Consider the following 27,748-nt stretch of genomic DNA (forward strand, 5'->3'; position numbering starts at 1 on the left):
CCTCCTCAAAGCGGGACCTTGTCTGTTACCCCAACACTGCTTTTAACCTTTAACCTTTTAGCCTCGCTCCCTCAGACATATCCTGCACAATCCTCACACGCTTCTCTGGTCCCCCTTTCTCTCTCATGCACCACCAGACCTCTTCACGTGGCACCTTCTCCAAATCAGTGACCACCTTATGCAATCCTTTCTGCTTCTCTAGGAGTTTCTCAATGCAATGACTACATCAGTTGCTGCTCTCCCTGGCATAACACCAAACTGCTCCTCCCCTATGGTGGTCTCTATCCCGAAGCCTTTTTCTCTTGAAGCCTTTCCCAAACTTTTTCACTGTCTGTCATCTAGTGTGATGGGGGCGCACACAGTCCTGGCAGGTTGTCTCTCCCACCCCTCCATTATACTGTCCTCCCAGCAAGATCAGAATCTTCTGTCCAGCCCTGCCAGCGTTATCTACTTTCACAGTGGCATCACTCACTGCCTTGGCCCCCCAGATCCATGAACCATCCTTGCCATTACAACAAGCCATGCCCACCATCCACAGCACTGCTTACTCTGAATAGGGTCACAAATAGGAAATTGGGAGTCCATTCAATGAGCGTAAAAAACAAAGGACAGGCTGCCAATCCATCGCAGGGTGAACACACACACACACACACACACACACACGTCATGTGTATGAACTCTTTAACCATATTGGAGATATCAGCGCATACAAAGGCTGCTTGATCGATGGAGAGAACCTCTCTTACCTTCATGCAGCAGAAGTGGATGGCTTCTCGATACTCCTTGCGGGTCTTGGAAGGTAAAGCCATGGATTTTGCGGAGTGGCTCATAAAGGCTGAAAGTCACCGTCTTCGATCCTTTATTCTGCACATACAAATTGAAGCTGCACGCTTTTCCGGGGAGAAACTCAAATTTGATTCTGCCATCTGACACGTCATGGTCCGAGTTCACCTCAATCCCTTCTGCACTCGCTACAACTTTGGACCTTTAGGAAGACAGAACAACAACAACAAAAAAAAAAATGACAGTTGGCATGATGGGCCTAGTGGAATAGGACAGACTGGCACTGTCCATTTTGCCAGGCTGGAACCCAAGTCCTGACGTAGCAAACTGCTACCAGCTAAACAAGTCAACATTGGCCTGACAAGAAACCCTTCACCAGAACGCATCTTTGTGTTTTATTTAGTAAGATGGTCGATGCCAGACTTCGTAACATCAGCAGGGGCATCTCACAAAGGCACAAGCTGCTCACCCAAGTTCTGTACAAGAGGACCATAAAACAAGGGTGAGCAACCCTGACGGACATAACGTTGAAACCAGAGGTCAACCAAGAAGGTGGGCTTATGTGCGCCCCAGAAGCCAATAACAAGACCCCCATTCCTTACTTTAAAAACATCACTAACTGGTCTTCACATCAAGCTGCGGATCAACCTGGCAGCCCATAACCAGGAGCCATAGCTGACAGGGTGGCTTCAGCAGCGGTTAAAAACGTGATGCTGTATAGAAGGACACCTACGACCGTTCTGCTATTTTATGTAAGCTTGTGAGGATTTCTGTACTTACTTCGTGTTACGTATTCTTTATTGTCACTCTTCCCTAATTTCATTTGTTTTTCTTTTCATGCGACTTTCTCTTTGACATTTGAACTGCAACCCCAAATCAGAAAAACTGGGGACGGTAAGGAAAACGCAAATTAGAAAAAGAGTAAGAACAAAAACGCAGTGATTCTTAAACTCACTTTGAATTGATTTCGTTGCGGACAGTAAGAACCCAAGATCTTTCATGTTTTGTCTGCTCAACTTAGTTCATTTGTTATTCTGCACCCATTTCTGCTTTTGAGGCCCGCCAATTCATTCCAAAAAAATTGGGAGTGCGCTCCCCTCGACTTTCACTTATACTCAGATATGGGGAAGGATATTTGAGGAATAAACCACAAGGCAATGATTATATTTTTATATTACGTACATCAAAGAACCATCAACAACAAATCCGATCAAATGAATAATACACTCACCTAAAGGATTATTAGGACCACCATACTAATACGGTGTTTGACCCCCTTTCGCCTTCAGAACTGCCTTAATTCTACGTGGCATTGATTCAACAAGGTGCTGAAAGCATTCTTTAGAAATGTTGGCCCATATTGATAGGATAGCATCTTGCAGTTGATGGAGATTTGTGGGATGCACATCCAGGGCACGAAGCTCCCGTTCCACCACATCCCAAAGATGCTCTATTGGGTTGAGATCTGGTGACTGTGGGGCCATTTTAGTACAGTGAACTCATTGTCATGTTCAAGAAACCAATTTGAAATGATTCGAGCTTTGTGACATGGTGCATTATCCTGCTGGAAGTAGCCATCAGAGGATGGGTACATGGTGGTCATGAAGGGATGGACATGGACAGAAACAATGCTCAGGTAGCCCGTGGCATTTAAACGATGCCCAATTGGCACTAAGGGGCCTAAAGTGTGCCAAGAAAACCTCCCCCACACCATTACACCACCACCACCAGCCTGCACAGTGGTAACAAGGCATGATGGATCCATGTTCTCATTCTGTTTACGCCAAAATCTGACTCTAACATTTGAATGTCTCAACAGAAATCGAGACCCATCAGACAAGGCAACATTTTTCCAGTCTTCAACTGTCCAATTTTGGTGAGCTCGTGCAAATTGTAGCCTCTTTTTCCTATTTGTAGTGGAGATGAGTGGTACCCGGTGGGGTCTTCTGCTGTTGTAGCCCATCCGCCTCAAGGTTGTGCGTGTTGTGGCTTCACAAATGCTTTGCTGCATACCTCGGTTGTAACGAGTGGTTGTTTCAGTCAAAGTTGCTCTTCTATCAGCTTGAATCAGTCGGCCCATTCATTCTCCTCTGACCTCTAGCATCAACAAGGCATTTTCGCCCACAGGACTGCCGCATACTGGATGTTTTTCCCTTTTCACACCATTCTTTGTAAACCCTAGAAATGGTTGTGCGTGAAAATCCCAGTAACTGAGCAGATTGTGAAATACTCAGACCGGCCCGTCTGGCACCAACAACCATGCCACGCTCCAAATTGCTTAAATCTCCTTTCTTTGCCATTCTGACATTCAGTTTGGAGTTCAGGAGATTGTCTTGACCAGGACCACACCCCTAAATGCATTGAAGCAACTGCCATGTGATTGGTTGATTAGATAATTGCATTCATGAGAAATTGAACAGGTGTTCCTAATAATCCTTTAGGTGAGTGTATATTAAACACTTATAATAAAAGTGGAATAAATCGGACTCTGCAGCTGTATGAATAAAAGGTAAAAGTACCACGTCTGGTTAACGGAAATAGCACAAAAGTTGATAGAAATCTACGTTTTGTACCAAATACTTGTCTGCAAAATTTGGTTGACCAAAGTGAAAGCGTTTACACAAACACACAGACATAATTTCAAAAATGGTATTTTCGGACTCGGGAAAAGTCTAAAGTGTTGATTCATCAAAATCTTGACGTCGAATTTTTAGACTATTACAATACTTTCCCTACAAGAAAAGTAGTACTAGGGTGTTGTACCGTGTTAGCCATTATGAATGAAGTAAAAAGTCAAACAAAATGACGACCCCTTTTGTTGGCTAACTAAAAAGATTACAATATGGGGATGGATATTTGAGGAATGAACCGCATGGCAATGATTATATTTTTATATTATGCACATTAAAGAACCATCAACAACAAATCCAATCAAATGAATAATATAGTAAACAGTTATAATAAAAGTAAAGTGGAATAAATCAGACTCAGCAGCTGCATAAATAAAAGGTAAAGTACCACATCTGGTTAGCGGAAACAGCCCAAAAGTAATAGAAATCTACGTTTTGTACCAAATACTTGTATGTAAAATTTAGTAGACCGAAGTGAAAGCGTTTTTACACACACACACACACATACAAACACAGATATAAGTCCAAGAATAGTATTTTCGAACTAAAACGTTGAGATTCATCAAAATCTCGAAATGTAATTTTTGGAGGATTCTAATACTTTCCCAATGCTTCATATGTGAGAAAGTCAGGTAAGGTCTAAAACATCAAGATTCATCAAAATCTCGACATCGAATCTTTGGACGATCCTAATATTTTCCCTATACTTCGAATACGAGAAAGTAAAAAAAAAAATAAATACAATACGGCTCTTCTTAAATTTACGTTGACTTTGATCTCATTGCGGACAGTAAGAACCCAAGATATCTCATGTTTCGTCTGCTCAACTTAGTTCATTTGTTAATATTGCATCCATTTCTACATTTGAGGCCTGCCAACCCATTCCAAAAAAAAATCGTGAGTGGTCTCCCCTTGAATTTCTCGTATACTCAGATATGGGGATGGATATTTGAGGAGCAAACTGCAAGACAATGATTATTTTTTAATGTTACGTACATTAAAAAACCATCCCAAATAAAAATAAAGTATTGAACAATTGTTATAAAAGTAAAGTTGAATAAATAGGACTCTGCAACTGCATGAACAAAAGGTAAAGTACCACGTCCGGTTAACGGAAATAGCCCAAAAGGTGATTGGAAATCTACGTTTTGTACCCAATACTTGTATGCAAAATTTGGTTGTCCGAAGTGAAAGCGCACTCAAGTTATCGTGCTTACACACACAGACATAATTCCAAAAATGGTATTTTCAGACTCAGGGAGGTGTAAAACGTCAAAATTCATCAAAAATATCGAAATGGAATTTTTGGAGGATTCCACTCCTTTCCCTATACTTTGCATACAAGAACGTCAGGGAGGTCTAAAACGTTGAGATTCATCAAACTCTCGACATCGAATCTTTGAACGATCCCCCAATCTTTTCCCTATACGATGCAGCGATTCTTAAATTTATGTTGACTTTGATTTCCTTGCTGACAGTAAGAACCCAACATATTTCATGTTTTGTCTGATCCACTTCATGTCATTTGTTAATATCCATCCATTCCTGCGTTTGAGGCCTGTCAAAGTATTTGAGATTGGATATAACCAGTCCGGCGATTCGGAACGATTCTCTCTTTGTTATTTTGGTAGAGGCTCCCTGCTTGAAACTGGTACACAATACCACACAAAGTGGCCAACAAAAAGCCTGCACTGGGGGGGATTGGTCTTTTATCCCACGAGACAACACGTCCATAACCAGATCAAAGAAGACAGGACTTCAAGTGGTGCAGACCTCCTCAATGAGGGACCTTGTCTGTTACCCCAACACTGCTTTTAACCCGAGTCCTCGCTCCCTCAGACATATCCTGCACAATCCTCACACGCTTCTCTGGTCCCCCTTTCTCTCTCATGCACCCCCAGAGCTCTTCACGTGGCACCTTCTCCAAATCAGTGACCACCTTATGCAATCCTTTCTGCTTCTCTAGGAGTTTCTCAATGCAACGACTACATTGGTTGCTGCTCTCCCGGGCATAAAACCAAACTGCTCCTCCCCGATGGTGGTCTCTATCCCTAAGCCTTTTCTCTTGAAGCCTTTCCCAAACTTTTTCATTGTGTGTGACATCACCTTTATCCCTCTACAGATATCACAATCATGAATATCGCCCTTCTCCTTATACACTGTTCCTCCATTTCTCCTGTTCATAGATCTTCTGCATTCGATCCCACAACACACCCCCTTTCACTCCCACTAAACCCTTTCCACACTCCTGCTGGTATTTCATCCAGTCCTTTCCATTTTTGTTACTATTTTAGTGCCTCCTTTACGTCCTCCCTCCTCATTTTGGTACTCGTCCTTCAACCAAAAACACCACCCTTGGATTGTCTTCATTCCACACCTTGTCACCGTACCTCTTCCATTAACGTTTGATCCACCGATCCTCACGTCAGACCACAGCTTGCTCATATTTCATCTGCTTTATTTATTATGCCTTGTTCCTAGTCTTCGCTCTTCTAAATATCCTTCTCCATTTCTTCACACACCTCCTACAAAGTCAGTCCCTGGGCTCTTGGCGCTGCCCTCTTTTGCTTCCATGTTTTGTCTCTCTAGACATTTCTCAGTCTTGAGCCTCCCTCCCTGTTTGGTTTCATGTCTTATTTGACTCCATCTTAAGCCAAGTTTATATTTCACGTGACGTGTGCGCCTGTGGACTCTACTGTTTATACTTGTGTGCGTACTTGACGTAAATCTGGAAGATTCCACCAGGTGGCAGTGTGAGATATCATCACGGTGAGAACAGGATTAGCTTCGCTGTGTTGTGAACTGCCTGAAACATCGATTAAATTCCGAGGACACCTTACTACAATATCTCTAAAAAGGACGTTTAATGATTAAATCCATCAATCCAGGGATGTGCCCATTCCAGCAGGCATTGGGCACGAGGCAGAAACAATCCCTGGACGGGGCATCAGCTCATCGCAAGGTGAATACAAGCACACACACACATACACTGGCGTCATTTTAGCCAAACCTTAATGTCCTTGGAAAGACACCGCAGCCCACTGTGGAAACTCACCATGACAACATGCAAACTCCAGGCAGGGAATACCAGCGACGTGACTCCTGCGAAACAGCCATGCCGCCCCCATATGAGTAATTATTATCAGGATTCATTATTTAAATGAAGTGAATGGCTTATCTGTAAAATGTAACATACATACTTTAAAGCATTTCATCATGAAAGTGATAGCAAGTATAAATCAAAGGATTCTAAATGTTCAGAGAGCTGGAATATCATAAATCTAATGTGTTCTGTGTGGTGATCACTGCCTGCCGCTGCTGTCAGATCCGGATGAAGCCCCAGAAGCTCGTAGCGATTAACATCGGGGTCAGTTTACGATGGCCTATTTTAATGATAAAGTAAACTACGAGATTAAAGTGGACATTTCGAGATTAAAGCTGAAATTTCCACTTAAATCACAAAATAGACCTTTTCACCATGTCCATATTTTTTGATGCTGCTGTGAAGATGTCAAAAAACAAAACAAAGACGTTACACGAGATGGTACATACAGTCATATGAAAAAGTTTGGGAAATCCTCTCAGCCTGCATAATAATTGACTCTCCTTTCACCAAAAAAGATACCAGTGCTATGTCTTTCATTTCCTAGGAACATCGGAGTACTGCGGTGTTTTCAGAACAAAGATTTTTAGTGATGCAGTATTTAGTTGTATAAATTACATCAAATGTGAAAAACTGGCTCTGCACAAATGTGGGTCCCCTTGTCATTGTGCTGATTTGAATGCCTGTCGCTGCTCAATGCTGATTACTTGGTTGTCTGAGCTTGTTAAGCCTTGAACTTCATAGACAGGAGTGTCCAATCATGAGTGGTCAAAGGTATTTAAGGTGGTCAATCAAAAGTTGTGCTTCCTTCCCTTTGACTCTCCTCTGAAGAGTGACAGACAGCATGGGATCCTCAAAGCAACTCTCTGAAGATCTGCAAACAAAGATTGTTGAGTCTCCTGGTTTAGGGGAAGGCTACAAAAAGCCATCTCAGAGGTTTAAACTGTCAGTTTCAAGTGTAAGGAATGGAATCAGGAAATGGAAGGCCACAGGCACAGTTGCTGTTAAACCAACTCACGTCTGGCAGGTCAAGAAAAATACAGAAGCAGCACATGCAGTGGCAGGATTGTGAGAATGGAGACAGACAACCACAGATCACCTCCAAAGACCTGCAAGAACATCTCGCTGCAGATGGTGTATCTGTACATCGTTCTACAATTCAGCACATCTGTATGGCAGGATGATGAGAAAGAAGCCCTTTCTGCACTCACACCACAAACAGAGTCGCTTGTTGTATTCAATGGTCATTTAGACAAATCAGATTAATTTGGGAACAAAGTGCTTTGGACTGATGAGACAAAAATGGAGTTATTTGGTCAGAACAAAAAGCGCTTTGCATGGTGGAAGAAGAACACCACATTCCAAGAAAAACACCTGCTATTTACTGACAAATTTGGTGGAGGTTCCATCATGCTGTGGGGCTGTGTGGCTAGTTCAGGGACTGGGGCCCTTGTTAAAGTCGAGAGTCGGATGAATTCAACTCAATATCATCAAATTCTTCAGGATAATGTTCAAGCATCAGTCACAAAGTTGAAGTTACGCAGGGGGACCCAAAACACAGTTGGAAATCTACAAAGGCATTCATGCAGAGGGAGAAGTCCAATGTTCTGGAATGGCCGTCACAGTCCTCTGACTTGAAGATCATTGAAAATCTATGGGATGATTTGAAGCAGGCTGTCCATCAAATTGAGCTGAACTGGAGAGATTTTGTATGAAGAAGGTCAGAAATACCTCCATCAGAGTCCAGACATTCATCACAGGCTATAGGAGGACAGCATCTGGAGGCTCAAAGGAGCAAAAGGAGGCTCAACTAAGTATTGATGTCCTATCTCTGTTGGGGTGCCCACATTTATGCACCTGTCTAATGTTGTTATGATGCATATTACACATTTTCTGTTAATCCAATAAACTTAACGTCACTGCTGACATCCTTCTGTTTCCATAAGGCATGTCAGATATTAAAAGGAAGTTGCAACTTTGAAAACTCAGCCAATGAGAAACAAAATCCAAAGAATTAAGAGGGCTTTCCAAACATTTTCGTATGACAGTATGTGAGAAAATATATCGTGTCATTACGATCAGGAATATGCGACGCTTGAATATAAAAGCACCACGAATGCATCTGTATGTCGGCATTTTGCTTCTGCACATCGAACAATTCATAAAACATCAAAGCGCACACATCGATCCGCAGGATCCGCATAGAGACTTTCTGCCACATGTGGATAGTAAACAGAGACTCGGATGTCACATTCCAACTTTGATCACACTGCGCCCCCCGACTTTTTGCTTGTACTGCAACTCGCGCACGTGTCGAGTTCATTTCTGAGGACCTGCTCAGAGGACGCATCAAATGAACGCTGGGAACGCGTGGCAGCCATGACGAGTGTGCGTGTGCGTTCTGAGCGTGAAGTATAAACGAGCCCTTAGCCTTTCTACTTAATGAAGTTTCTTTTCTAATTGCTGAAATTACAATCATTTGGAAAGGACAAAAGGATAATGAGGCTTTTGACCAGGAGATGATGACACAAACAATGGATTAATAAGACATCGGGTTAGGCAAAATAGCAAAATACATTAGCGAAATGATCGGCATTTCACTGCCAGCGACAATCCATACCATTGATGCAAGACGAAAGATGTTTAGTCCTGTATGGAAGAGTTTACATGTGTGGAATTTTATTACATTAATTCCACTTTCTTTGTTTTTCTGTTTACAACTTGGGTGGCATGGTGGCACAGTGGGTGGCGCTGCTGCCTCGCAGTATGGAGACCAGGGTTCGCTTCCCGGGTCCTCCTTGCGTGGAGTTTGCATGTTCTCCCCGTGTCTGCATCGGTTTCCTCCCACAGACATGCAGCTTAGGTGCATTGGCGATCCTGAATTGTCCCTGGTGTGTGCTTGCTGTGTGTGTGTGTGTGTGTGTGTGTGTGCCCTGCCTGGGGTTTGTTCCTGCCCTGCGCCCTGTGTTGGCTGGGATTGGCTGCAGCAGACCCCCCGTGACCCTGTAGTTAGGATACAGCGGGTTGAACAATGGATGGCTTGATGGATGTTTACAACTTACAAACTGCTGTTTTACGGTTTCTCCATACGAAGGTCATTCTTGCCAGGTTTGCAAATGTGCCATTTTTCAAACAGGCCTCCTCTCCAAGTTTGCCATTATTTGCAGGAAGAAGGGCCGAAATCTGCGGATCTCTAACTGGGCCTTTGCTAAAGGTCAAAGGTTAAAACAACGTACAAACCGGATTCCAAAAAATTTGGGACACTAAACAAATTGTGAATAAAAACTGAATGCAATGATGTGGAGATGGCAAATGTCAATATTTTATTTGTAATAGAACGTAGATGACAGATCAAACGTTTAATCCGAGTAAATGTATCATTTTAAAGGAAAAATATGTTGATTCAAAATTTCACGGTGTCAACAAATCCCAAAAAAGTTGGGACAAGTAGCAATAAGAGGCTGGAAAAAGTAAATTTGAGCATAACGAAGAGCTGGAAGACCAATAAACACTAATTAGTTCAATTGGCAACATGATTGGGTATAAAAAGAGCTTCTCAGTGTCTCTCAGAAGCCAAGATGGGTAGAGGATCACCAATTCCCACCATGTTGCACAGAAAGATAGTGGAGCAATATCAGAAAGGTGTTACCCAGCGAAAAATTGCAAAGACTTTGCATCTATCATCATCAACTTTGCATAACATCATCCGAAGATTCAGAGAATCTGGAACAATCTCTGTGCGTAAGGGTCAAGGCCGTAAAACCATACTGGATGCCAGTGATCTCCGGGCCCTTAAACGACACTGCACCACAAACAGGGATGCTACTGTAAAGGAAATCACAGAATGGGCTCAGGAATACTTCCAGAAACCATTGTCAGTGAACACAATCCACCGTGCCATCCGCCGTTGCCAGCTGAAACTCTACAGTGCAAAGAAGAAGCCATTTCTAAGCAAGATCCACAAGCTCAGGCATTGTCACTGGGCCAGGGATCATTTAAAATGGAGTGTGGCAAAATGGAAGACTGTTCTGTGGTCAGGCAGTGAAGTTCTTTTTGGAAATCTGGGGCGCCATGTCATCCGGACCAAAGAGGACAAGGACAACCCAAGTTGTTATCAACGCTCAGTTCAGAAGCCTGCATCTCTGATGGTATGGGGTTGCATGAGTGCGTGTGGCATGGGCAGCTTGCATGTCTGGAAAGGCACCATCAATGCAGAAAAATATATTCAGGTTCTAGAACAACATATGCTCCCATCCAGACGTCATCTCTTTCAGGGAAGACCCTGCATTTTTCAACAAGATAATGCCAGACCACATTCTGCATCAATCACAACATCATGGCTGCAGTCCAGATCTTTCACCTATAGAGAACATTTGGCGCATATAAAGATGAAGGCCCAAGACGATTGAACAGTTAGAGGCCTGTATTAGACAAGAATGGGAGAGCATTCCTATTTCTAAACTGGAGAAACTGGTCTCCTCGGTCCCCAGACGTCTGTTGAGTGTTGTAAGAAGAAGGGGAGATGCCACACAGTGGTGAAAATGGCCTTGTCCCAACTTTTTTGGGATTTGTTGACACCATGAAATTCTGAATCAACATATTTTTCCCTTAAAATGATACATTTTCTCAGTTTAAACTTTTGTTCCGTGATTTATGTTCTATTCTGAATAAAATATTAGAAGTTGGCACCTCCACATCATTGCATTCAGTTTTTATTCACGATTTGTATAGTGTCCCAACTTTTTTGGAATCCGGTTTGTATATTTTGAAGTAACAAGCTAGCATTTTGCTTAAAAAATTCATGATAGTACATAACTGGGGTCACAGACCATCCATCCATCCATCGTCTTGTGGTACATCCGGGTGTGGAATTGGGGAAAACAGAAAAAAGCTAATACAACACTTGGCTAATTAACGAATATCGCATGTCAAATTGTAAAGGACTCGGCTGGTTCTGTCTATCGTTTATTGTTTCAAATATGCTTCAGCTAATAAGAAAGCCACGTATGACGTAAGGCGGAATGACTAGGGGGGCATAAACTCTTTATATTTATGGACAACTTGAAACTTGTAGGATCACCGAGAAGACCTGAATGCACCAATGTAAAAAATAATGAAAGGCCACGGAGCAGACATTACAGAAGACCATCTTGTGGAAATCCAGCGATCCCTGGTCCACTACAGGATCAGAATGGATGGCTGGACGGACGGACGCACAGACAGACATCAGGGTGGGACGGACGGCCACATCAGTGAAGTGCTCAATGAAATGAGATTTTTCTTTTCAATTCATTGTCCTGCCACCTAAATCGCCAATGTAAAACCTAATTGTTTTGAATTTTGGATGGACACAAGAATGTGAGGGGACTGACGTAATTATTGAAATGTAAAACAACATTTTCTGTTCACGTGTTACGAAGCAGAAACCATTTTGGGAGCCTTTTAAACCCAAAATCTCCTGATAACGTAACCAAGGGATGGGCCTTGACAAGTGAAGACACACACACACACAGTCAGCTATGGACTGGTGTGTAAAGTGCGGGTGCTTTTATTCCAAAATGGCTCCATAAAATACACTTCAACAATGTAGTGGTTTTTTCCCCCCTCAATAAGTAAATAAATAAATACAATCCAAACGTTCAGCAAAAAAGCAATCCAGTGTTCAAGGTGAAGGTTAAAATGCCATTGTTTTGTCTTGGTAGAGTAATATATTGCTCTACTTTCTCCTTTTGTATCTATACTAATAAAAGGCAAAGCCCTCACTCACTCACTGACTCATCACTGATTCTCCAACTTCCCATGTAGGTAGAAAGCTGATATTTGGCAGGCTTATTCCTTACAGCTTACTTACAAAAGTTAAGCAGGTTTCATTTCAAAATTCTACACGTAATGGTCATAACGGCCGATAATGGTGACAACGTCCGCCATGTTGAACTTTCATATTTATGGCCCCATCTTCACGAAATTTGGTAGGCGGCTTCCCTGCACTAACCGAAACCAAAGTACATACTTATTTAGATGGTATGGCGCCACTGTAAGCCGCCATATTGAACTTTCCAACGTCACTAATTCTCCAACTTCCCATGTAGGTAGAAGGCTGACCCCATCTTCATGAAATTTAGTAGGCGGCTTCCCTGCGCTAACCAAAACAGATGTACGTACTTATTTCGGTGGTATGACGTCAATGTCGGCCGCCATATTGAACTTTCCAATGTCACTAATTCTCCAACTTCCCGTGTAGGTAGAAGGCTGAAATTTGGCAGGCTCATTCCTTACAGCTTACTTACAAAAGTTGGGCAGGTTTCATTTCGAAATTCTACTTGTAATGGTCATAACTGGAACCTACTTACGTACATATATACCGGCCATAGCCTGCAGCTCGGTCGCCGTGTGAGGTGGAGTTGCGTCTCGCGTCATCACACCTCCCACGTAATTGAGTGCCTGCCCATATACAGTGGGATGCAAAAGTTTGGGCAACCTTGTTAATAGTCATTATTTTCCTGTATAAATCGTTGGTTGTTACGATAAAAATGTCAGTTAAATATATCATATAGGAGACACACACAGTGATATTTGAGAAGTGAAATGAAGTTTATTGGATTTACAGAAAGTGTGCAATAATTGTTCAAACAAAATCAGGCAGGTGTATAAATTTGGGCACCGTTGTCATTTTATTGATTTCAAAACTTTTCGAACTAACTATTGGAACTCCAATTGGCTTGGTAAGCTCAGTGACCCCTGACCTACATACACAGGTGAATCCGAGTATTTAAGGGGGTCAGTTGTAAGTTTCCCTCCTCCTTTCATTTTCTCTGAAGAGTAGCAACATGGGGGTCACAAAACAACTCTCAAATGACCTGAAGACAAAGATTGTTCACCATCATGGTTTAGGGGAAGGATACAGAAAGCTGTCCCAGAGATTGAAGCTGTCTGTTTCCACAGTTAGGAACATTTTGAGGAAATGGAAGACCACAGGCTCAGTTCAAGTTAAGGCTCGAAGTGGCAGACCCAGAAAGATTTGGGATAGACAGAAGCGGCGCATGGTGAGAACAGTCAGAGTCAACCCACAGACCAGCACCAAAGACCTACAACACCATCTTGCAGCAGATGGAGTGACTGTGCATCGTTCAACCATTGAGCACTTTACACAAGGAGATGCTGTATGCGAGTGATGAAGAGGAAGCACAAACAGAGCCGCTTGAGGTCTGCTCAAGCACATTTGGACAAGCCAGCTTCATTTTGAAATACGGTGCTGTGGACTGATGAAACTAAAATGGAGTTATTTGGGCATAACAAGGGGCGTTATGTATGCATGGAGGAAAAAGAACACAGCATTCCAAGAGAAACACCTGCTACCTACAGTAAAATATGGTGGTGGTTCTATCATGCTGTGGGGCTGTGTGGCCAGTGCAGGGACTGGGAATCTTGTCAAAGTTGAGGGACGCATGGATTCCACTCAGTATCAGCAGATTCTGGAGACCAATGTCCAGGAATCAGTGACAAAGCTGAAGCTGTGCCGGTGCTGGATCTTTCAGCAAGACAATGACCTGAAACACTGCTCAAACTCCACTAAGGCATTCATGCAGAGGAACAAGTACAACGTTCTAGAATGGCCATCTCAGTCCCCAGACCTGCTGTGGTGTGAGTTAAAGAGAGCTGTCCATGCTCGGAAGCCATCAAATCTGAATGAACTAGAGATGTTTTGTAAAGAGGAATGGTCCAAAATACCTTCAACCACAATCCAGACTCTCATTGGAACCTACAGGAAGCGTTTAGAGGCTGGAATTTCTGTAAAAGGCGGATCTACTAAATATTGATTTCATTTCTTTTTTGTGGTGCCCAAATTTATGCACCTGCCTGATTTTGTTTGAACAATTACTGCACACTTTCTGTAAATCCAATAAACTTCATTTCACTTCTCAAATATCACTGTGTGTGTCTCCTATATGATATATTTAGACATTTTTTATCGTAACAACCAACAATTTATACAGGAAAATAATAAATCAATCAATCAACATTTATTTATATAGATAGATAGATACTTTATAGCACATATTCATACAAAAAAAATGTAGCTCAAAGTGCTTTACAAAATGAATAGAAAAATAGAAGACACAATAAAAAATAAACATAAGTCAACATTAATTAACATAGAATAAGTAAGGTCCGATGGCCAGGGTGGACAGAAAAAACAAAAAAACTCCAAAGGCTGGAGAAAAAAAATAAAATCTGTTGGGGTTCCAGACTGACTATTAACAAGGTTGCCCAAACTTTTGCATCCCACTGTAAGGTAAATATTTGCGGGTGAAGGACTGTGCTTAGCATATTCATAAGTGCAGCTACTGCGGAAACCCTCCGACGCTGAACAAGCCTTTGCAGACATATCAATAGGAAAGCAGGGTGTAAAGCTTACGTTTAAATTAAGTTCATAGACACGCTGCCGCTGGCGTTTGTCATGCCTAAGACGAATACGATATTCACGAGATATAAGTTTACTGAGAGGACGCAGGGTATAAACGAGACTTTTCATCACTTTGTAATGGAGTTCAAATTGCTGGTGAAGGACTGTGCTTATGCAAACGAAGATGAGATGGTCAAGGATAGAATAGTGTTTGGCACAAACTCAGCAAAAGTGCAAGAGAAACTTTTAAGTGCCGGGTCTGAGCTAACATTAAATAAAGCGGTGGACATCGCAAGATCGTATGAGATATTTGTGAGATACAAGTTTAATGAGAAGACGCAGGGTATAAAGCCTCGATGCTAAAGACCTGGCGAAGTCATGGAGAACATGGAAGGACGAGTTCACATTATACACAGAACTTGCAATGCCGGCGGCAGAAGAAAACACTAAGGTCAGATTATTCTGTTCTTATTGGAGACAGCGGCAGAGGATTGTGTCGAAGCTGACGGTGATGTAAGACCTGATGAGTTAACCATGAGCTTGATGATACGTAAATTTGATGAACATTACAACCCGAAAATAAACGAAACTGTAGAGAGGTTCAGATTTTTTTCAAGGAATCAGGCAAGGGGAGAAAATATACTGTAGACGACTACCTCACAGATCTGAGAGTGTTAGCAGGCACATGCAATTTCGGGGAGATTAAAAGTTCCCTTATATGTGTCCGAATTGTGTGCGGAACCAGTTATGCAAGTTTGCAACAAAGATTACTGAGAGAAGACAAACTGACTTTAGAGAGGTGCATACAAACATGCAGAGCCACAGAACTGTCGAAGGAGAACAGCAGAACAGTCACACGGGCTTCCCTATTCTATAATACTCCCAGTGCGTCTCTCTAAACCCTCCGTGCGGGAACATTAGCATAAGGCTTAACAATCTTATTGTTACACCTTCTACGTGCACCCAACCGTCCTTATTACGACGTCTTCCTTGCTTTACCGCTGGCTGCTTCTTTCCATTCACCTTCCTAGCTCTTTATTTAAACAGTTTTCCTTCTCACTTTTCCACTCCTTCGCTGTCTTCTCCCTTTTCGTTCAAAATACGCGCCTCCTTGCCTTTTTACAGTCGGAGCTCCCCTTACATCACACCATGGTACGTTTAGCACAAGTTAATACCGGGAATGCCTGTTAAACATCTTAGATTCACGAGTACCGATTTGGGTTGTGAACACTTCGATGAATGAAACCTGTTATCTTTACAACGGTTGACAAACACGGACTGTAACTTGAACACAACACATCCTCCAAATACGAACCTGATTGAAAGAAATAATGATAATGATAATCAGCAACACTCATAACAGTCACAAAACAATTACATTGATAATCAGGTTACGTTATTTTTAAAATGTTTCCTTTTCTTTTTCATAACTTCTTTAAACACACTACTTCTCCGCTGCGAAGTGCGGGTATTTTGCTAGTTTTTAATGTGCATGCCTCAGATCTCCCAGACTTGCCACTGTTTATAAGGGATTGTACTTTATAACTTCTCTCCACCTTCCCTCCTACATCTATAACCTCAGGCAATTAGGTGTAGTAAAAGACAAGCAGGAGTTAAATTGCAATTTAAATAATGTATTATTGATAATATTCATAAATAATAACAGTATGCAAAGTACATTTGAATACTGGCAACCTGATAAATGCTGATGTGTAGTTTCAGGCGGCACACAGACTTGTTAGTGTGACAGATAGGGGGTGCTATCGCTCCCTTGAACCCTCAGACTTGACTCCAGACACCAGATAAAAGTCCAAATTATTATTTTATTTGAACTGCACAGTGCACAAGGCACCCTCCTCTCCACAATACTCATTAACGATAATCAATAACCACATTAATCAATCCTCCACACTCCCAGACGCGTTGCCACCCTTCCACCCAGCTCAGCTCGACATTCTGGTCTTTCTTAGTCTCTTTTATAGTCCCTGACCCGGAAGTGTTTCCAATCCTTCAGTCACGTGACTTCCTATCACTTCCGGGTCAGATCAAAAGTCCTCTTCTTCATCCCGGAAGTACGTCATTCCCTCTGTCGCCTTGACTAAGACGTACTTGGGATTAATAAAGTATCTATCTAGCTATCTACTTCTGGGTTATAGGTGAAACCAAAGTTTCTGTGTCTTCCTACAGCGTCCCCTGGAGGTCCACATGGTATCCAGCAGGGCTGTAATGAAAAACTCCATTGTCCATGATGCCCTGCTGGAACTCGGGGCACCTCTATGTGGGGTCCACATACAGGGGGTATTGGCCGAGATGAAAGGCAGTCCATATCCCACATTAGTTACTTAAAATGTCTCTAGTTAAGGCATCATTTGTGGTCAGCTTCCTTCAGGACAGGCCGCATGCCTGTCTCAATATGGCTGCCGAGCTGTGCTCTCCATTGTGTTGTCCTTTCAATTCATCAGTTTGGTGAGAGAGAGAGAGAGAGAGACGCTCCTTCATCAGATGTGAGTAAGAGAAAGAGTGTGAGGTTAAGCAAGTAAATTTAAGTTCCTGTCCAACCCCTACAGCCAATAGGACGTCATGATACTTAAAGGCTTCTGATCCAAGCCAATTCCTAACAGCCATACTGCAGACCAATGGGAGGACAGAACACCTTCACACCTGCCAACCCCCCAAAACCATTTGTTGGGGTAAAGCTTGGCAGTTAGTATGGAAATTAATATTAGTATATTCATGTATTAGCATAAATAAATATAGAAAAATATATAAGCATTAAACTTAGTGCAAATATTAATACAAGTCAGGCCTGCTTAACAAATGGTTAAATAGCGGCACAAGCCATATTTCTTTTTCAATTAAAGCTTAGCGCTAGCTACCAGTATAACCTAGCTAGAGGACCCACGAAGGGAGGAGGATGAGATAAAGACAGCTCAAGGATAGAAGAAAGGAAAACACCTGTTGGCTCTCAGCCGACCTAAAAATAAGCGAAGCAGGAAAATGAAGATGAATGACAGAAAATAAAAACTCTGAGGTCATCATAAAAGAATCTGACAGGCCAGCTACAGGAAAGCGGAGTCAGAATAAGCAGCGAATGAGCTCATTTGATAAGAAATGATTATATAAACTGTGATTTTTGGACTGTTCAGGGCTCAACTTGATTTGGCCGAATTGGGTTGAGTCAGCGTTATTGTTTTATTGCAATAAAGCTAATTACTCCGTTTGCCTTTTGCCCCGACGTCATTAGGCAGCCTGGCTTTTCTATGGGAGTTGAAAGACTTTAACAGAGAAACAGGAGCCAGACTGGTTTCAGGCTGTTTCAGGCACTTTGCCCCGACTCTGTCGTAAAATTCAAAGCGAGCCATTCCTGGTGGCTTGTAAACATGAATACGTCTCACTAATGTAACACTAAATATTCCATTTGCTTTGACTAAGTTACAAATAAAGACGTACGAAATATTTATCTAGTTATATGCAAAATCTAACATCAGCACAGTCATAATGGATCATTTGTGTAATAAACAGTTTCAAGACTGAAGGTCAGGCTTCCCATCATTAAATCTTTATAGACTCGAGGCCCCTGTGCTGTACCCGTCCTCCGTCCTGCTGCCCGTCTCCGGTCCTCCCTCTCCCCCCGTTTTACCCCCATCCTCTCTCTCTTTCCATCATGGTCTCCCTGGCTCACCCCTCATTGATCCCACAGTTGGCCGAGACATCAGCATCTGCGGCCCCTTCCGCCTCCGGGTATCGCCACGACTGCCATCCTGTTATAAGGCCCCCCTCTCCCATCTTCCTCACACGCAAAAGCTGGCGCCTTCTGGATCCCCAGGGAGATTTCTATCATTCCCCCTGCAACTCCTCAGCTGCGGTACCGATTCACCCCTAAAACGTCAAATCGCTCGTTCCTCCGCTGGGCTTTGACCGCCTGCCTCTCCTCCTCCGTACAGCCCGACTCGAAAACTTCCAAATTGCCTTTATTCCTTTTTTTTCCCTCTTTGTCTCCATTCTTTTTCTTCTCTTCCTTCATTCTCCGCCTTTCATTGCTTTGATCAGGCGCGGGTGTGAGACGACGCTACCTCCACGGCACAAACGACGCACCAGACTGACGCTCACATTTGCACGTGTATGGGCGATCAGATCAACCAGGCACGCCAACTGTCCCCAGAGTGGAGCGCGCACGCCCACACGGTGCCCCATTCTGAGCCCTCACATTCTAGGGCACGATTATTTAGTTCAAATATTCCCAACGCCACAGACCACTCGTCACATCACGTCAAGGTCCTGCTGTCTCAAGTCACTAAAATGACAACACAACACCAAATTGTCACTCATTTTCTTCCACACATGCTGTTCACTGTGCACACGTCCACCAATGATTAAGGATTTACATAAAGATGTCTAGTAAAGAAAATAAATAAATAAATAAATAAATAAATAAATAAAGACCAGCTGTGTGACGGTACAGGTTCCACTCCATGAGCCCATCTTGCTTCTGGGAGCCCTTGAACCCGACACCGTTGGTAATGCCACCGATGAGCTAGGCAGTGAGGCACAACAGTGAAGAAAGGGGATGGTGCAAAAAGTGCTTTCATTTAAAAACAAAATAAATAAAAATAAAGTGCAGTGCATCACAAGCAAGTCATTAGATAAATAATCCAATAAAATACAGTTGTGCTTGACAGTTTGTGAACCCTTTAGAATTTTCTATATTTCTCATAAATTTGACCTAAAACATCATCAGATTGTCACTCAAGTCCTAAAAGTAGATAAAGAGAAACCAGTTAAACAAATGAGACTAAAATATTATACTTGGTCATTTATTTATTGAGGAAAATGATCGAATATTACATATTTGTGAGTGGCAAAAGTATGTGAACCTTTGCTTTCAGTATCTGGTGTGACCCCCCAATAACTGCAACTAAACGTTTCCGGTAACTTCTGATCATTCCTGCACAAGTTTAGCCCATTCCTCCGTACAGAACAGCTTCAACTCTGGGATGTTGGTGGGTTTCCTCACATGAACTGCTCGCTTCAGGTCCTTCCACAACATCTCGATTGGATTAAGGTCAGGACTTTGATTTGGCCGTTCCAAAACATTCACTTTATTCTTCTTTAACTGTTCTTTGGTGGATCGACTTGTGTGCTTAGGGTTGTTGTCTTCTCTTGAGATTCACTTCATAGACAGATGTTCTGACATTTTCCTTTAGAATTCTCTGATATAATTCAGAATTCATTGTTCCATCAGTGAAGGCCAGCCGTCCTGGCCCAGATGCAGCACAACAGGTCCAAACCATGACACTACCACCACCATGTTTCACAGATGGGATGAGGTTCTTCTGCTGGAATGCAGTGTTTTCCTTTCTCCAAACATAACGCTTTTCATTTAAACCAAAAAGTTCTATTTTGGTCTCATCTGTCCACAAAACATTCTTCCAATAGCCTTCTGGTTTGTCCACGTCATCTTTAGCAAACTGCAGATGAGCAGCAATGTTTTTTTTGGAGAGCAGTGGCTTTCTCCTTGCAACCCTGCCATGCACACCATTGTTGTTCAGTGTTCTCCTGATGGTGGACTCATGAACATGGACATTAGCCAATGTGAGAGAGGCCTTCAGTTGCTTAGACGTTACCCTGGGGTCCTTTGTGACCTCGCTGACTATTACACGTCTTGCTCTTGGAGTGATCTTTGTTAGTCGACCACTCCTGGGGAGGGTAACAATGGTTTTGAATGTCCTCCATTTGTACACAAGCTGTCTGACTGTGGATTGGTGGAGTCCAAACTCTTTAGTCAAGTCAACTTTATTTATAAAGCACTTTACTTACAACAGCCGCTGACCAAAGTGCTGAACATAGGCTAAAATAAATTTAAACAAAACAAACTAATAAATAAGTAGATAAAATACAATCAAATAAAACAAATTAAAACAACTAAACAGAGTTAACACAGAGTAAAATCAACTGCTCACACAGGATCAAACGACAAACCAAAAAGATAGGTCTTAAGAGCAGACTTAAAAATGGCCTGTCTAATGTGGATCGGCAGTGAATTCCAGAGCCTTGGAGCCACAACGGAAAAAGCCCGATCCCCCCTGAGCTTTCGCCGAGTCCTAGGAACATCCAGAAGCAGCTGACCAGCCGATCTGAGTGAGCGGGAAGGAGAGTGCATATGCAGCAGCTCAGCGAGGTAGGAAGGAGCACGGCCATTTAAGGACTTAAAAAGAAATAAAAGAATCGTAAAATGAACTCTAAACTGAACAGGCAGCCAGTGCAGTGAGGATAATGCGGGTGTGATGTGCTCATTCTTTCGCGTGCCAGTTAAAAGGCGTGCCGCAGCATTTTGCACCAGCTGTAGCTGAGACAGGGTGGACTGGCTAACACCAACATACCACGAATTACAATAATCCAATCGGGTTGTAATGAAGGCGTGGATTACCGTTATAAATTGATCTTTGGAAAGAATGTTTTTGATCTTCGCCAAACGTCTTAGCTGAAAAAAAACAGGTTTCACCACCGCACTGATCTGACCGTCCAGTCTTAAGATTCTCATCTATCCTAAAACCCAAATTTGTAATGACAGGCGTACCATATTGTGCAAGGGGACCCAAATCCACAGGAGCAGAAGTAGAAAAAGACCCACTGGTGCCCCCAGGACCAAAAACTATAACCTCTGTCTTATTTTCATTAAAACTTAAAAAATTCACTGCCATCCAAGCTTTCACCTCTTCTAGGCACATAACCAACATTTGTATGGAGTAAGCATCCTTGCGTTTGAGGGGTACATATACTTGAGTATCGTCTGCATAACAATGGAAAGCAATTTTATGCTTCCTAAGAATCGAGCCAAGAGGTAGGAGATACAACGAAAATAGCAAAGGACCAAGTATGGAGCCTTGCGGAACCCCACACGATAGTGAAGCAGAGGAAGATCTAAACTCATCCAGCCTCACTGAAAAAGATCTTAGAATTTAAACCACGCCAAGGCAGTACCACGAATGCCCACACAGTGCTCCAGACGAGATAATAAAATACTATGATCTATAATATCAAAGGCAGCAGCTAAATCGAGCAGAACTAAAATCACATAATCCCCTGAGTCTGTTGCCAAAAGGATGTCATTAAAAACCTTCAGTAATGCGGTTTCAGTACTGTGGAATGGCTTAAAACCAGATTGAAACACTTCGAGTACATCACTTTCATCTAAAAAGGCTTTCAATTGAATATACACACTTCTCTCCAAAATTTTGGAGAGAAATGGAAGCTTGGAAATCGGTCTAAAATTGGATAGTACAGTGGGATCTAGGCTTGGTCTTTTGATCAATGGTTGCACTATGGCATGTTTAAACAAATTAGGAACTACGCCTGAGGAAAGGCTACTATTGATAATAGCAAGAACAGATGGTCCTAAAACAGAAATAATCTCTTTAAAAGGAGAAGGTGGGACAACATCAAAAGGAGAACCTGAGGGCTTCAACTGACCAATAATCTCATATACTGTAGACAGGATAGAGTCACCGGCTCAAACTGATAAAAAACAGCAGAGCAGGGGAGAACGGCTAAGGGGTCATAAACAGTGAGAGGTATAGGAGCCCTAACATTATTCACCTTATCCACAAAAAAGTGCAAACATTTCTCACATGTCTCAAAAGAGGGGTCCATGCAGGTATTCTGTGGAGCATTTAAAACCCTATCTATAGTGTCAAATAACACACGAGGCTTATGACAGTTTGACAGGATAATATTTGACATGTACGCTCTTTTGGCGTCTTTCACAATAAACTGATAACGACGCCAGCAGTCTTTTAACATTTGAAACGATACATGCAAATTGTCCTTTCTCCATTTGCGCTCAGCTCTTCGGCACTCGCGTCTGACAGCACGAGTTGTGTCATTCAACCAGGGCTCGGATTTCATTTTAGGCCGTCTGGTTTTTAATGGAGCCACAGCATCTAAAACAGTTCGGCAGGTGGAATTAGAGATGGTTTTGTAACCTTTAGCAGCCTGATGAGCATCAACAACTCCTTTTGTGAGGTCCTCAGAAATCTCCTTTGTTGGTGTCATGATACACTTCCACAGACACGTGTTGTGAAGAGCAGACTTTGATAGATCCTGTTCTTTAAATGACACAGGGTGCCCACTCACACCTGACTGGCATCCCATTGATTGAAAACACCGGACTCGAATTTCACCTTCAAACTAATTGCTAATCCGTGAGGCCACTATATAAATATGTAATTTTCGATCATTTTCCTCAATACATAAATGACCAAGTATAATATTTTTGCCTCATTTGTTTAACTGGTTTCTCTTTATCTACTTTTAGGACTTGAGTGACAATCTGATGATGTTTTAGGTCATATTTATACAGAAATATAGAAGATTCAACAGGGTTCACAAACTTTCAAGCACCACTGTAGGTGAAAGGTGGAGGTTAAAATCCAATTAAAAACAATCCTTTAAAAACTGAGGTTAAGACGATGGCTGGAAGCAGACTTTTAAAGCAAAGCACGGTGCCTTTCTACTGGTGACTCCCCTGCTTCTCCCGTCCAGGCTATGCACCAGGGGAGCCACCCTAACCTGCAGCTGACCATCTTTCTGCCGTGTCCTGCTGGTCTATTCGCCTTTCCGATTCCTTGTCTCTGGTAGGCTTCACCAGACTGTGACTTGGGTTCCCCAGTGACCAGGGTGCTCACGCTGGGGCTTTCACGTCCCAAGTCCCGACTTCTGGTGCCTTCTCGGCCTTATGCGGTGAGCCATCCTCCTTCTGGTCACTCGCGCTCCTCAATAATGCTCAGCGGGAGCGACCGCTACCGACTGCTCCCAGGGTGCCGGCCAAACACCCCACGAGGGCTCACTGATCAGCTACACCTTCACTCGTTCATGCAGCGGCTTTCTCCTCCCTGCTTCCGGCCTTCTCTCCTTCTTAACCTTCATCCGTCTTTTTCTTCTTTTTCTCCCATAGCTGCCTCACGCTTCTATTTTTTATCACGTGGACGTGGATCAGGTGTGGCAATTAGCAGCTCCCAGCATCAATTACAGATGTGGACAACTCCTCACCTGTGCACTAAGCGCATCACGAACCACTTCTGGCCACACTACCACGCCCCCTCTCTAAGCCGCTGATTATTTATTTAAAAAGTGGCCTTTTTGACTTGAGCTGTGGACCCGCTACACCTCAAACTGTCACATGAAAACATTTTGTTGTATTGTGTTAGCAGTACGATGCCCACTTTGCCAATTACAGTGGAACCTCGGGTCACGAACGTCTCAGAACACGTACAAATCGGGTTACGACCAAAAAAGTTTGCCAAACTTTTGCATCTGTTCTCGACCACAGACTCAGATGACGAACAAGCCAGTTTCCCTTTCGGTTTGTGTGCACCGATGATTTCCGCACGTGTTCAGTCGCTCCCTGTGCATTCGCTGTGCAGCGAGAGAGAGAGAGAGAGAGAGAGAGAGAGAGCAAGAGCAAGCGAGACACAGAGACACACACACACGCCCGCGAGAGAGAAACACACGCGAGTGAGAGAGACACACCCGCAAGAGAGAGAGACACACACACGTAAGCGAGAGAGAGAGAGAGACACACACGCGAGAGAGAGACACACACGCGCACCCGCGAGAGAGAGAGACACACACACAGAGAGACACACACACACGTAAGCGAGAGACACATACACGCCCGCGAGAGAGAGAGACACACACACGTAAGCGAGAGAGAGAGAGACACACACGCGAGAGAGAGAGACACACACGCACACGTAAGCGAGAGAGACACATACACGCCCGCGAGAGAGAGACACACACACACGCAAACGATAGAGACACAGAGACACACACACACGCACCCGCAAGAGAGAGAGAGAGAGACACACACACGAGAGAGAGACACACACACACACCCACGAGAGAGAGACACACACACACACACAAGCGCGCGAGACAGAGACACACACACATGTGCAAACGAGAGAGGGGGCTGGCCGCATAGAGCCGAGAAGGCAGTTAAAGAATGCACTGGGCTTGTTTTTAAAGAGACTGCTTCCAGCGTTGTTTTAACCTCGTTGTATTTAATGAAGACTTTTTTCTATTGGGTTTTAACCTCCACTTCACTTCTGTTTACAGCGATCGGTTCGTAGCGTGCATTGTTGCAATGTTACTTTTCTCTGTGGTTTATTAAATTACGGATTTTTCAAATGTTCATTTTTTTCCCCCCGTGTTTAAAACTCATTAAAAAAAGTGTTTTTAGCGATTGGGTCGTAAGGCTATAGCGCGAACTCTTGCAGTGTTAGTTTTCTCTGTTATTCAATGTTTTTACATTTAGTTTACTATTACACTGTGCAGTCTATAATTAACTATATTTGTGCTTAAAAATCTTAAAAATATATATATTTACAAGCTGTTCGTACGGTCTGGAACGGATTAATTGTATTTACATACAATCCTATGGGGGAAATTACTTCGGGTAACGACCAAATCGGGTTACAACCTGAGTTTTGAAACATGACCCGAGGTTCCACTGTACAAGGATAATCATGGCAGTTACAATTCTAAAGATGCATCAGAGACAGAAAAGAAACTTAAAACTCCATAGTGCTTGCGTGATGCGCCTTGTTAACACTATGGGTACAACTGGGGTTGTGTAATCAGACTCAATGCGTGTGGTTAAGATTAGGGGAGCCGTTACCGGTCTCAAATAATGTGAGTGGTTACACTAGGGTTGAGATTAGGATTATTGGGCGGGGGGGGGTATCTGTCTCAAATAATGCAATTGGTTACAACTATGGTTCAGATTAGGGTTTGGGGGGGTGTGGGGGGATTACTTGACTCAACACGAGATAAACGAGCTGGCGTGGAGGTCACATGTTTCCTGTCTAGTGTGGAGCTCCCCACAGTCTTGAGTTCTGAATACACAGCTGCCAAAAATAAACACTTCCAATGTTGCCCACCGGGTGGACGGGAACACACCATCAAAATACCTCAACTAGAAACCCAAAGGACCAAGACAAAACCTTGGTAAAAATAAAAGTGTATTTTCACAAAAATGGCTGTGCAAGGACAACACTATGAAGAGGCCCAAAAAGGAAAGGCAGACACAGCAAACAAAACCCCAATACGGAGCAGAGGCTCCAAAATATCAAAAACGCAATCCCAATACAAAGCCCAAAACTCACGGTCAAGACGGAGCAGAGGCTCAAAAAAATCAAATAAGTGACGTCCCAAAACAGAATCCAAGCGGCGCAGGGTTGAAAATTCAAGAAACACAAAGCAAAGCAACAGCACAGAAACTCGCCAAGAGGCAATGACCCGCCAGGAACTTTGGGAGGCCCCTCCCTTCAAGAGGACGGAGGGCCGTTTCACAGCAGTGATTGACAGGTGGCCCCGCCCCCTGAGGAGCCACCCACAAAACATGTGAGACATTCACTTATAAACAAACACAAAGAAAAATGGGCATAACAAACAAAATAATCATTACGACATATAAATGGCATAAAGCTACACAAACAAGAAATGCCACTTTGAACCCCAGCCAGGGGAGACATGCTGACTGAAGTATGACAGCCACCTTAGTGACAACGGCCACAGCAGTCTCCCTCCGGCGGGATCGAGAAACAGAAAGATGGTTGCTAGGTAACGGGTGGCTCACATATAATTTAACTCAATCATTAAAGCTCAGCCTTACAGTACGCCTATATAGTGCCATGGCCAGGTGACACGTCCGCCCCTTTTCGTCCATTCATTGTAAGTGGCCTCGGCTCACCTGTCCCTCTTCAGCTGCTGCACAATGGCCTTCGCTCTCCTCCGCTTCCCCATGCCTGGGGTGATCGGAATGCTCTGGCTGGGCACATTCAAGGCGAGGCTCGGTCCATTTGCTGTCGCACTGGTTGGCATCTTGGCACGTGGTCTCCTCCACTGGTCTCCAAAATAAGTGGTAAACTGAAAAACAAAGAAAGACGGCACGTTTGTTAAACTAACACATAATCAAAGCAAAACAAAAAAAAAATATTCAAGGGGTCGCTCAACAGGATTTTGGAATTTCACAGGTAAAATCCAGGAAAGGCCAACTCCTCATGGAAGCTTTTCCCCGGAGGGCATTGTGAGCAGGGGGCTTCCACAGCTTTAGCCCCTGACTAATGAGAGAATGAAGAGGAGGAGGACCCCCACCCCACACACACACATGTCCTCTGTACTTTTGGCTTCTAGCCCCCCCCGGATATTCACAAGTCTATTCCTTGTTTGTCCCCCTGAAAACTCCAAGAGGGATCCCTGGACCCTCCCGACACTCATTGAAGATGTGAGAGGGGGTGCTAAACCCCCTAATAAGTGCCAAAGTCAGCAATAATCCCACTTTTTCCAAGAATTTTTCATAAAAATGGGGGTGGTGGTCACGTAGAACAAGGGCTGTCATTTCTTCATGGTGGGACCAAAATGTATGTAAACCCCCTTAAATGCAGCAAGTCAGCAATGGGCACTTCAGTCACGTCCAAGTTGTTTGATTTGTAATTTTGAACTGCGGATCCGGGGAATTGGGGGGGGGATAAGGAAAAATGGGTCTGTGTCCCAAATATTATTGTGGGATGGGGCACAGTATATTCGAGTCTATGTTAAGGAGCTCTATGCATTATGTCACCCAGGGCACTGCCCTGTGAAGGACTGGCACCCTGTGCTAGCTGGGATAGGCTCCGGCAGACCCTCGTAGCCCAGTTCAGGACTAAGTGGGTTAGAAAGTAAGTGACTGACTGACCAACTCAGGGGACTATGGGGGTCTTCATCTGGGCTTGGCACCGGTTCATTGGTGACTTTAAATTTGCCTCATGTGAAGACAGAACCTCAGAA

The 27,748-nt window shown here is 43.3% G+C and overlaps 1 protein-coding gene across 3 annotated transcripts in view; it reads right to left on the minus strand.

Moving 5' to 3' along the window:
* The window catches only part of LOC120526342 (putative helicase MOV-10), a 166,381-nt gene that overhangs the window by 117,803 nt on the left and 20,830 nt on the right, over positions 1 to 27,748 (minus strand). For all 3 annotated transcript variants that reach the window (XR_005633117.1, XM_039749497.1, XM_039749496.1), the window contains 2 exons: positions 26,673 to 26,848; positions 747 to 985 (listed from right to left, as the gene is read on the minus strand). Coding sequence is in view for 2 of the 3 variants with exons in the window: in XM_039749497.1 (XP_039605431.1) it covers positions 747 to 985; positions 26,673 to 26,848 (415 nt within the window). In the remaining variant the exon portion in view is untranslated. The remainder of the gene's footprint in view (positions 1 to 746; positions 986 to 26,672; positions 26,849 to 27,748) is intronic.

This window comes from Polypterus senegalus, chromosome 3 (assembly GCF_016835505.1).
Source record: "Polypterus senegalus isolate Bchr_013 chromosome 3, ASM1683550v1, whole genome shotgun sequence".
Taxonomy (NCBI): Eukaryota; Metazoa; Chordata; class Cladistia; order Polypteriformes; family Polypteridae; genus Polypterus; species Polypterus senegalus.